This window comes from Penaeus chinensis, chromosome 39 (genome assembly GCF_019202785.1).
Source record: "Penaeus chinensis breed Huanghai No. 1 chromosome 39, ASM1920278v2, whole genome shotgun sequence".
NCBI lineage: Eukaryota > Metazoa > Arthropoda > Malacostraca > Decapoda > Penaeidae > Penaeus > Penaeus chinensis.
The window spans coordinates 5394082-5406581 of NC_061857.1; the positions used below are offsets into that span (position 1 = coordinate 5394082).

General features: G+C 39.6%; 2 protein-coding genes across 15 annotated transcripts in view; both read right to left on the bottom strand.

Annotated features, from left to right (window-relative positions):
- Positions 1-2292: 2292 nt before the first annotated feature.
- LOC125046587 (uncharacterized protein DDB_G0287625-like) lies at positions 2293-5688 on the bottom strand. The gene is made up of 5 exons (XM_047644394.1): positions 4908-5688; positions 4557-4731; positions 3187-3335; positions 2770-2915; positions 2293-2590 (listed from the first exon to the last, which is right to left on the bottom strand). Exons 1-5 carry the CDS (start codon positions 5552-5554, stop codon positions 2487-2489), a joined length of 1221 nt encoding a protein of 406 aa, XP_047500350.1. The 5' UTR covers positions 5555-5688; the 3' UTR covers positions 2293-2486.
- The window catches only part of LOC125046585, a 35806-nt gene continuing 28945 nt past the window's right edge, over positions 5640-12500 (bottom strand). For 6 of the 14 annotated variants that reach the window (XM_047644384.1, XM_047644379.1, XM_047644381.1 and 3 more), the window contains exons 2-10: positions 12361-12500; positions 11778-11846; positions 10559-10699; positions 9959-10325; positions 9712-9776; positions 7546-7780; positions 7103-7360; positions 6328-6464; positions 5640-6185 (exon numbers count right to left, since the gene is read on the bottom strand). The exon at positions 12361-12500 is cut by the window's right edge. In XM_047644384.1, coding sequence (XP_047500340.1) covers positions 5640-6185; positions 6328-6464; positions 7103-7360; positions 7546-7780; positions 9712-9776; positions 9959-10325; positions 10559-10699; positions 11778-11846; positions 12361-12500 — 1958 coding nt within the window. The remainder of the gene's footprint in view (positions 6186-6327; positions 6465-7102; positions 7361-7545; positions 7781-9711; positions 9777-9958; positions 10326-10558; positions 10700-11777; positions 11847-12360) is intronic. The other 8 variants (XM_047644391.1, XM_047644389.1, XM_047644393.1 and 5 more) reach the window with 3 other exon arrangements.

A 12500-nucleotide genomic window follows, 5' to 3' on the forward strand; every position in this document is an offset into this window, starting at 1 on the left:
GCACACCTATGTAAACCACCATTCCCAAAAAACTAATGTCAGCATGAAGCAATGATGCTAACATGTATACAAGATTTTGGTTTCCTTACAGGAAGTAACACTTACATAGCCTATATCACTAGATCCTCCTACCACAACCAAGAAAAGGCAATATCTCACAAAACGCAGTATGGCTGAAGGGAAACATGGTATGATAACAATGGCACAATAAACTATGTAGACATGAGCTGTCGGGACCTGCTGATGATGATGATAATGATCACAAAATTAGTGATAACAATTATAAACAAATGTTATAATAATCATCATAACACTAACAAGAAGAGAAATAACCATCAATAACTTTCACAACAATAACAAAAAAGTATAATCAGGATGATGACAATAATGATAAACACAGCCAAGTACTAATCACCAACTAGTAGTGAAAACCCTTCCTCAGTCGCCAGTGTCTGCACCTAATGCTAATCAGAGTTGTCTTTCCACAGGCCAATGGTATCTCTACCATTCTGTTACACTTGAACTTCTTGTTGTTTGCCCCCAAGGGATCCTTGGTCTTGCTGCTCATTCACTCACTTCCTCATTCTCTCTCTTTCCATCTCCTTTTTCATTCTCTCTCTTTCTTTCTCTCTTTCTTTCTCTCTTTCTTTCTTTCTTTCTCTCTTTCTCTCTTTCTTTCTCTTTCTTTCTATCTCTTTCTTTCTATCTCTTTCTTTCTATCTCTTTCTTTCTATCTCTTTCTTTCTATCTCTTTCTTTCTATCTCTTTCTATCTATCTCTTTCTATCTCTCTCTCTCCCTCTCTTTTTCCGCCAATTTCTCCTTCCCTTTCTTTTTTCCTTTCTCTCTCTCAGGCAAATTCTGTATCTCTCTCTCTCTCTCTCCCAAAGCACCAAGCCTCAACTATACAAAAACATCTATCTTTAAGTGATCAAATAAACAAACTCTACATAATATACACTTTAAACAATGCCATATATCACACTTGCCATAACACAGCAAGGAATTCACCTAATTTAGCTTCTCTGTTAGCAGTGTGTGAGGGGAAAAATAAAAACGAGATTTAAAAAAACAAGTATGCCACAGCAAGCCACATACTATTTGAAAAAGAGAGAGAAAAAAAATTCTCACTATTAGCAGCACTGAAGTTGAGGAATACCTAATATTCTAATATCCTGCAGAAGTTTTTATATATATATATATAATATATATATATATATATATATATATATATATATATACATATATACATATATACATATATACATATATACATATATACATATATACATATATACATATATACATATATACATATATACATATATACATATATACATATATACATATATACATAATATATATACATAATATATATATATATATAATATATATATATATATATTATACATATACACATATATACATATATACATAACATACATATACACATATACATATACATATATACATATACATATACATATACATATATACATATATACATATACATATATACATATATACATATGAATATTTTCATATACATGTGCAATATACATATATACATATATGCATATATACATATATGCATATATACATATATGCATATATACATATATGCATATATACATATATGCATATATACATATATGCATATATAAATATATACATATATGCATATATACATATATACATATATACACATTTATGCATATATACATATACATATATATACATATACAATATACATATACATATATAAAGATACATATGCATTTATACGCATACATATTTATATACATACATATACATATATATACATACATATATATACATATATATACATACATATATATACATATATATACATATATATACATATATACATATACATACTTATATATCAAATGGGGGGAGGGGGGGTGGGGGAGTTACTGTTCCCAATTCTTTTCCTCCTCTTTTGGATCGAGTTACTTGTATACCTTAAAAAAGGTTTTCAGAACATTTCAGAATCCTCTTTTAGCCGCCAACTTTACATTACATTAAATTGTGCTTTATTCTTTTTTGACCTGGCTGTCACAGGAACTTTCGAAAATGGGGACACAACACTCACTGTCGCACTGCACTTTGACCTCTTAATATATACTCATATACAAGCTCTTTTGAGAAACAAAAATCTGCTGAAACTATATACAAACTTAATCTCTCAGTTACTATGTATAGTAGGAAAACAACTTGTTTCTCACCTTACTGGAGAAAACAGATAACAAATGGCAAATAAAAAAGTAAGAAATGGCAGACCAAAATGAGTATCAGGTATTTAATGAAGAAAAAAAGTAAAAGCAAAATCCATAGCAAAATTTGACACTAATTTACATATCTATGAATAATATTAGAAAAAAATTATAATCACATGTTCCTAACCAACACTACTGGTCAGCTAAACATAGTTACTACAGAAGTAAATGCTAGAAAACCCCATGGTCATCGTATCTTCTTCTTCAATGCTTCGCGCAAGAGTGTGTCAAAGTCCCCGTGTGACGCACCTCTTCCTAAAGGCCCCCCCATGTATGACTCGCTTTGGGCATCTGCAAGGGAAAAAGTGCTCAGTCAACAAGACTACAATACAAATTAAGACCAGTGGACATCTGCAAGGACATGCAACGTCAGAAAAGATATACAAACAATAATAAATCAAATATAAAAAGAATTGTAAATACTAATATCCAATCATCTTAACAAAAAAGTCAGCCTCTTCTCTACTTACCTAAGTCAGAATACTGAACTTTGCAGAAGGCTCGCCTCCCCCCAAAGCACAGGTCGTAGCGTGGGAGTGAGGGATCCTCGTTACCATTCTCAACAGCTTGGTAAGCTTCATCCCTATTCTTAAATGTTACAAACCCATAGTTGTCCCTGTAAAAGAATTATATATCTTAATACACACAAAGAAAAATTTGGCACTTGATACCATACAAATAACTGCCCTAACAAAATATATATATTTGAAAGTTCCATAAACAAAGATAAATATATTTACACAAGTCACCAAACTTTTGTAAAAGCCACCAACTAAAACAACATTTAAGTTGAGGAGTTACTTAAGCTCAATCAGAACTCTTGGTTAATTCCGGCAAGGGAAAAAAAATCCCAGAAACTGACCGTAACCCAATTCCACAATCCTTACCCGTGTTCCCTAAAATGAACGCTAATGTCGACAATGGTTCCATATTTTTGGAATCGCCGTCGCAGATCTGCTTTGGTGGTCCCCTCCGTGATGCGACCGATGTATATAACACGACGTTCTTCCACTTGTCTGACTCGATCTTCGTCCTCCTGGTCGAAAGTTAGTGTCATTACTACCATAATTAAACATTTTTGTATGCAAACGTAGCATAAATGAAGATAGTACCAGCCATTTTAACTCATTTTCTAAGATCTACACTGCATAATTAGTCATCTTTTCTCCTTTTACTGAATTCTTGGTACCAGATACACATTTTCACTTTGGTGTTAACTTTATCAAAAGCACTTTACTATTAACTATATACTATTTCTTCAACTCTTTAGGGAAAAACTATTATACCGCTATTGCTATGATTCTCATTATCATCACTTCAACATTAATAATATAATAAATATAAAAACTGGTGAGGTCAAGTCTCCTTGGTGATTAAGTGCATTTGGAGCCAACTGTACATACACAAAATTGACTTAACAAAACCATAGTTGATATTGCAAGTATTGAGAGTGAGAGTGAGAGTGAGAGTGAGAGTGAGAGTGAGAGTGAGAGTGAGAGTGAGAGTGAGAGTGAGAGTGAGAGTGAGAGTGAGAGAGTGAATGAGTGAGTGAGTGAGTGAGTGAGTGAGTGAGTGAGTGAGTGAGTGAGTGAGTGAGTGAGTGAGTGAGTGAGTGAGTGAGTGAGTGAAAGAGAAAGAGAAAGAGAAAGAGAAAGAGAAAGAGAAAGAGAAAGAGAAAGAGAAAGAGAAAGAGAAAGAGAAAGAGAGAGGGGGGAGTTGGGGAAGGGGGAAGAGAGTGTGAGAGGGGAGCGAGAGAGTGTGAGAGGGGAGCGAGAGAGTGTGAGAGGGGAGCGAGAGTGTGTGAGAGGGGAGGGAGAGTGTGTGAGAGGGGAGGGAGAGTGTGTGAGAGGGGAGGGAGAGAGTGGGAGAGGGGAGGGAGAGAGTGGGAGAGGGGAGCGAGAGTGTGTGAGAGGGGAGGGAGAGTGTGTGAGAGGGGAGCGAGAGAGTGTGAGAGGGGAGCGAGAGTGTGTGAGAGGGGAGGGAGAGAGTGTGAGAGGGGAGCGGGAGAGTGTGAGAGGGGAGCGAGAGAGTGTGAGAGGGGAGCGGGAGAGTGTGAGATGGGAGGGAGAGAGTGTGAGAGGGGAGCGAGAGTGTGTGAGAGGGGAGGGAGAGAGTGTGAGAGGGGAGCGGGAGAGTGTGAGAGGGGAGCGAGAGAGTGGGAGAGGGGAGCGAGAGAGTGTGAGAGGGGAGCGGGAGAGTGTGAGATGGGAGGGAGAGAGTGTGAGAGGGTAGAGAGAGAGTCTGATTCTTTTCTTACCGGCCTCCTTATTCTTGGTGGAAGTCGAGAGGGTGAGTGGGATCTTCTGTTCCCCCAGACGGGTGAGCGGGAACGTGTGACTCTGCTGTAGCGCGATGAAGAACGTGATCTTGAGCGACTGTGAGATCTGCGTCTTCTGTCACGACTTCTAGAGTATCTACGCGAATATCCCCACCTGATGATTTGAGAAAAGGTATATGAATTATAGTGTGAATAATTGAGATAAAAGGAATTTCTTTCTTAATGTGCTTTTATATCAACTGTCATTCTAACAAAGCAATTGTTTCTCATCATAATGCTTTTCAAGAAGTCTCAATATAAAGCACCACCTTTGTTAAACCCAGACCTCACCTATCTCGTGTCCTAGTAGAGCGAGACCTTGACCTAGATTTTGAGCTTGAGCACGAGGATGAACTACATGTGGAGGAGCATCGCCCCTTTGACCTGGATCTCGACCTCGACCTCGACCTTGACCTAGACCTCGACCTCGACCTCGACCTCGACCTCGACCTAGATCTGGACCTGGAGCGTGACCGAGATCTGGACCACCTTCTTCTGGAGGAGCTGTGTGGAGATACCGACGAGTGGGAATTCCTGTGACGCCTTCTTCTCTTCCCGCGCGAGGATCTGTGTTTGCGAGACAGGTGGTTCTTTTTGCTGTTCAAGGGACTCTTACTTCGGCTTCTGCTTCTGCTTGAGGATGACCACCTTCTCATTGAGCAAGTCCTGGAGTTTCTCCTTCTGCCATCACGAGAGCTTGTTGAGCCCATGCTGCTGCAGGAGGTTGGCTGAACAGGCAGCATTGTCTTTTCCGGTGTCCTGTTTACTGCACAGTAGACTTCAGCTGCCTTCTCTGCCAGCTGGTTCATAGGAACCTCTGGGTCAGAATCCCCCTTCAGTTCTCCTTCCTCTGTGTCTTCCTCTGGCTCTACTGTATCAACAGCATTATTTTTAGGTGCAAGATCTGACTTCTCCTCCTCAGTCTTGGCCTCCTCCATCTTCTGGACCAGATCAGACACCGGCAAGTCACCTTGCTTTGGCGAGGTCTGCACAGAGTCCGTATGGTTAGGGGAGGGGCAAGTACTACTCTGTGCACTTCTTATTCTCTGCCGGTACTCTGAGAGATTGAGTTTTCCGTTTGATTTTCTTCACCTCAGGCTTAGTAGTAATGACTATGTTATCTCCATCCTTCTCTTCATTCTCATTCATCTCTTCGTCATCTTTGGGCTTGACATTGCCAATATCAGTCATATAAGCAGGTATTTTGTCATATACATCATCTGTGTTATCATTATTTCCTTTGAGCTTCTCCTGGTTATTCCACACTTCCTGTCTACTCTTTCCATCCTTTCCTTCCTTCTTGCGCTCCTCTGTTTCCACACTTGCATCACTCACATCTCCTGACTCCACACCACTGTCCTTCTTACCACCATCATCATGCCCATCATCTGAACAGATGCTCGCTTTCTTTGACTGGCGTCTCGACATAGTGGTGTAATAATCAGGAAGTTTATTAAAGAACTCATCATTCATCCTATCACTCGAGTCTTGCTTGGCAAGCTTTTGTTTGTCTGGAGAGAAGCAGTAGTCATGGTCTACTGGAGGGGGGACTCGTTCATCTGTTGCAGTCTGATGAGAGAGTAAATAAACATTTAATTAAGTCTCACACTTTTACATATTTTGTAGTATGAGAGCCTTTACTCAGAAGAGTAAAAGCTACCATATACTATTATTTACACTTTAAAACTAAGAGTAAAATCACATATAATACCTGTGCAGAAGAGCTCTGGGGTGCCGTACGAAGAATTTTATTGCGGTTGGTAGTTCCTTCCTGTTGTCTACCTCCACGGCCTTTGCGTAGCACAGGTGGCTCAGACAACATTTGTGTACTTTTCCGTTTAGTTGATGCTGAAAGAGTTGATAAATTAAGACAATGTCAATATTTCTAATCTGTAATAAGTTAATCTAATCTGACATGCATTTAACTTACAAGTAAAAAAACAAAATCAAAGTATGCCCCCAAGTAGGCTCATGGGAGGAGGAGAAAGACCAGGAGGAGGAGGAGGAGGAGGAGGAGGAGGAGGAGGAGGAGGAGGAGGAGGAGGAGGAGGAGGAGGAGGAGGAGGAGGAGGAGGAGGAGGAGGAGGAAGACACGCATGAGGAGGAGGAGAAAGACACGCAGGAGGAGGAGGAGAAAGACACGCAGGAGGAGGAGGAGAAAGACACGCAGGAGGAGGAGGAGAAGACCGCAGGAGGAGGAGGAGGAGGAGGAGGAGGAGGAGGAGGAAGAGGAGAAAGACAAGCAGGAGGAGGAGGAGGAGGAGGAGGAGGAGGAGGAGGAGGAGGAGGAGGAGGAGGAGGAGGAGGAGGAGGAGGAGGAGGAGGAGGAGGAGGAAGAGGAGAAAGACAAGCAGGAGGAGGAGGAGGAGGAGGAGGAGGAGGAGGAGGAGGAGGAGGAGGAGGAGGAGGAGGAGGAGGAGGAGGAGGAGGAGGAGGAGGAGGAGGAGGAGGAGAAAGACACATACAAAGACAACCCAAGTCCCTACCTTTAATTTTTTCAATGATCTCCTTAGGCAAAGCATCCTTGATCTTCTGATGGGTGGGGGAGGACTGTGGGGAGATGCCCAGGGGGACGATACCTGGCACAGAAGGCCCCCTGCTGTGTGGTCCAGACCCCCCAGTGGCCTTCACCTGCTCAGGAGCACTGCTGGGGCCATCCTTGGTCCCTTCACCTGAGGTCTTGTTAACTGCCTCAGAGGCCTCAAACTGTGCCAGGAGGCTGTCCAGGTCACCAGCCTCCAACACTGGGGGGGAAAAATTGGCAAGTTACCTTCAGATAATACAATGAATACAATGTAAGGAGGTTTGGACAACTACAGAACTATAGGAAGATAAAAAAAAAGAAAAATGATGGAGTCTGAGCAAGAGGAAGAGGAGGGAGAGGACATGGAAACAGAGAGAAAAAAAAAAAATTATTTCACCCACTCACCTGGAGTTTTCTCAGACACTGTTTCAATATCGATCTCCTCATCCTGCCCTCTCTCTGGGCTCTCTGTCTTCACTGCACGAGTCAGGGACTGTGGCGTAACCTGGAGCTGTGGCAAGGGCACAAGGGATCCCGACTCGTTTACTACAGCCAGAATGATTGAGCCGGCTGGCAACTTTACTTCCTTGCCATCGATGCTTAATGTCCGATTGCCCTGCAAGGCCTGGACTGACTTCACCTGTTGTGAGGAGAGGTATTCATTAAATAGGTATGCCTGGGCATATTAAGTGCTAATAATTTATAAAAAAAACAAATGGGAATAAGAAAGGAAATAGACTGATACTGTAAAAAATAATAAATCACCTGTTAATCTTTAACAAAGTGAACATTTTCTTACAGCATGAAAATGTATACACTCACTCTTCTTCAACAACTCAAAACATTTGTAAATAACAAATTGGGCTCTATTTTGGGAAACATATAAACAAGCATTCACTTTTCAAGCTAACTAGTTCTATCAAATCTATCTAATTACAAGAGTTAAAAACAAAAATGCACAAAAGGACTACAAGTTTCTAAGTAAGCAATTTTCTCATCCCCCAACTATGTTAAATTCAAGAGTATGTCATTCAACTGAATAATCTATATCATTCACATGCCTCAGGAAAACCTCAACTGCTATCAATCCCTAACGTTGTATGAATATTAGTAGTATCACAATATTTTTGTATGTTGAATCCTGAATACATTAACCACAAGTGAGCTATTCTACTTTTATGTGAATAGGACACAGCAGGTCTTAACTCATAAATCTGACACTGGCATGACTTCTGTCACACACCAGATCATTCCCTTCCCACCCCTTACCCTCGACCCAAAATTAACCTCCTGTTGTGAAAAAATCCACTTTTTTTGTTTATGAATATGAATATATTCCATAGCTTTATGATAAAAAAATTTAGTTATATAAACCTGACAATCACCATTCACCTGATTCACATCAAGTATTGTCCACCATCAGCAAGCTGTCATTAAATGGTTAACTCCTTTGACAGTATGTATTTAACAAAGAACAAGATGCACATTTTCTAGTATTCTGTGGATCAACACTCATCACTTGTCAAAACTTCCTTCTTTTATGTTACATTTACCTATTAATGAGAGATACATGTACTATCCACTGTGATTTTGTTACCGATTTCATCTAAACACTGATGGCTTCACAATAGAAACAAGCAACAAGTCAACATGACAACTATTTAACCCATTCCTTCTATTTTCAGAAAAAAAAATCTTACTAATATTGACATTATTAATATTATTCTTGGTAGTAGAAATATGAACACAAAATCCTTCTCCTAAAAATTAATGTAATGGGTAAATCAGTAAGATCAGGTAGACCTAGTAATTGACTCTCTTGTGACTAAGCACTTCTGAAACTGTTGAGGTGTAAATAAATTCAATAAAACAAAACCATAGTAGACAATGTATATATACATGCACTTCTGGCATCAATGGCATAACAATTCATGATGGACTACCTAGTATTATGTATTTCTACACAGGAAGTACATATTACAACAAAATTTAATACTGAAGGAATATAAGTCAAAGAGTAAGACCATAAGCTGTGTAGATATAAGACAAATGGCATCTAATAGAGAAAAGATGAAATAAATGTGTATCATACCTCTTTAAATTCTAGAATTGTCTACAGATTTACTGTTTCCAAAAATTACACAATTCTGTACTAAATTTCTAACTTCCGAAAAATCAGGAACCCTAATTCAAATTTGCAGTATCAAATGGCCTACTGAGGCTAACTGACTACTTGAGAGGATCCAACCTACAAAGGACCAGATAAATATGCAAGTTAGCCACATATAGTGCGAACTTCACTGCTCACTCAAGTCCCCATTGAGGCAGTGGGGGGACAAGCAAATATGGATCTATGCAGGTGAATGCACTACATCCTGTCACGTTGCACACCCTCACCTTGCTAGGGAGAGTGAGACGTGTGATGCTCCCTCCTCCAGCAGTCCCCAATGTTCTCCCAACAACAGCACCACCACCATTATCATCCTTTCCTCCACCACCACCACAAAGTTTCCCATCACTTCCAACACCACTGAACCTCACCACTACCCGCCTGCGCGATACCACACTCACCTTCTCACTAAGGACCTGTGCATTAAGTCCATTTAGGTCAGCCACAGATTTAGATTTCTCCAAACCTGTTTGGAAGGGGTAGGGGGGAGGGAGTCGTTAGTCTAAGTGATTCACAATTCTGATAAGTTCACTGGTCTACAAATGTAGATAAAAATGCATAAACAAGTCTATACTCAATAGAGACTGGTATCAATCATGGCATCTTGAAAAGACATGAAAAAGAAAGAAAAAGAGTTTTTATAAATACCTTTCAGTGGCACTTCTGCAGGAACTGGCAATTTCACTTCCACAGGTTTAATGCTCACATCCTCAGCATTATTGCTTTCCATATGAGAACTACTCAGAGCACTATTTTCACTAATGGTAGATGTTTCATTTTGTAAGATATTCAAATACTGGAGGTGATCATCATCTTGCATGACAGTTGAGCTGGTATCCTTGGGCAAGAGAATTGAGTCGGACACCACCTCTTCTTTGACCAGTTGATTCAGTTCCTCCTGACTAAACTCTGCTTCAATAAGCTGATCAGCCAGCAATGTGGAATCATCAAACACACCTGCAATTTCTGTTAAAACATCCTCTTCCTTCACTTGAATCGAGTCTAAATTTTCATCCTGCAGGAAAAAATATAATTATAAAAATTAGATATGAATGTGTGAATTACTTTAAGTCAGCAACAGAAAAGTTCTGATACTGATCAAGAAAACATTACATGACAAAGATAAATATACATTCACTTCTTTAAAAAAGGCAATCACTTGAGTTAATCTAGCCCTAAACAAAACCAAAACGTACAAAACATGAAAACAACTGAACGCACCACCTCCAAAAGCCGTCTTTGACATACCTTACACGTGTTGAGGAGGAGGTCTGGTGGCACACAAGGCCCAGAGACCGAGCAGAGGGACTCCGAGCGCTGCCGTCTGCCTTTGCCCACCATGGACAGCGAGACGACCTCATCCACAACCAAGTCCTCCTCATCTGATGCCTGTGGATAGCAAGATTGAATATTAGATCCTGATGGTAAAGCTATAAATTAATATAGGAAATAAGGGTTTTCCTGATACTGATGAAGGTTCTGATGCTTGGGCAGCTATACTGAGCCTTCCTTTGAGATCATCGTAGCTGTTTGCTGTAGATGGTGTTTTAGAGTATGAACTGATACAGATGGCACTCCTGAAACTGGAGATGAAATAGACACAAATGGAACTTGGATGAGGGAACTGGGATAAAGTGCTGGGAAATATGGCAAAGAAGAATACAAGACAGAAGAAAATAGAATACTTAATTTTTCATGGTAGATATGAAAATAGATCAAATGAATACCATCAATGAACAGATATCTATGAAATTTATAATGCAAAGTATAATGTGCAATATCACACATACTACAACTACTATGGTGTTTTACATTTCAATATAACCATCATGCATGTTCCATTTATGCAATCCTTAGCACCATCAGCAACCACCCTTACTATTCCAGTGCTAATAACCAGTAATTATTGCTTTCTCCTTGTCCATTATCATCAAGAGAGATTTTTTTAGCATGGCTATTTCTTAAAATAAGACGTGAAAACAAACAAACAAAAATCAAATGAAGATCACCTACACTGATGCAATAACAACTCAAGATCATTAAGAAACAACTAAAAAGGAAGTAAACAAACACTCCATGATAAGAGAATCTCATACTTCTTATATACTTTCATGACAAGGAAGGGAGAGGAATATTTACGAGTGGACTCGATCTCTCCCCACCAACCTCAACTTAATCAATACATATTCACAGGCAAAAATGTTATGGCAATCAAAGGCTGCATTCCAAAGGCAACCCAAGGCTGCAATGATAAGGTATTGCATGGCTAAAATGACGAGGCAATCCATGACCGCAATGACACACACTGAGTCTGGCTTCCCACCACATCTACGCCAATGTCTCTGCCGCCAGCCCTGCCGTACCACCACGAATACCTGTCGTGGCGATACCAAATGCAAAGGGGGGGGACACCGTCAGCTACTGAACTATAACTCGGAATAAGAAATGGGTTTTCAAAAAATAATACCTCCTCTTGGTCCTGCTTTTCTGCTAAATTGTACATCAAGTCTGTTAAGAAATCGTCATCTGATGCACCCTGCAAGAAGACCAGTTAAATAGGTGTTAGAAGGAAAGCAAACACACACGTATACACTCATACAGTCTTACGTATGGTGGAAAAATGTAATATTAAGGTAATACTTTTTTTTTTTTTTTTTAATCAATAAGTTATAAATGAGAAAAAAAACAATTAAGAGGAAAGAAAAAAAAATTCAAACCAAAAAAATTAGTCTACAGACTGGAAACAAAGAAGTCAGAAAGAAAAGTCTTATAAGAAACTAAAAAAAGAAATAATCATACTTCCTCACTCACTCTTACTCACTTATTCTTATACCCCTTTTGCTTCACCTGTTACCTTCCATTTGATGAGGATAACCAGACTTTATGAAAAAAAAGAGAGATGGAGACAAAAGTGGCTGACTGGAATTCAAATATTTACCTTTTGATGATGACTGTCTCCATACTATCAGAGAATAGGAACATATAAACATTTATTTTGTTTTCTTAATAAAATATGAAGTCTTCCATGAGAGGGGTGCATTACTACTTACTTGTGCCTGGATGTCCCCACAATGGCTTTCAGGGAGGGGTGACAGTAAGGGTAAAGTTAATGACTGGCTCCACTTGAAAACGTGACCTGTGATGCTACTTGTTATGCTACTGGGACTTCCTGGAATCTGAGACCTCAAAG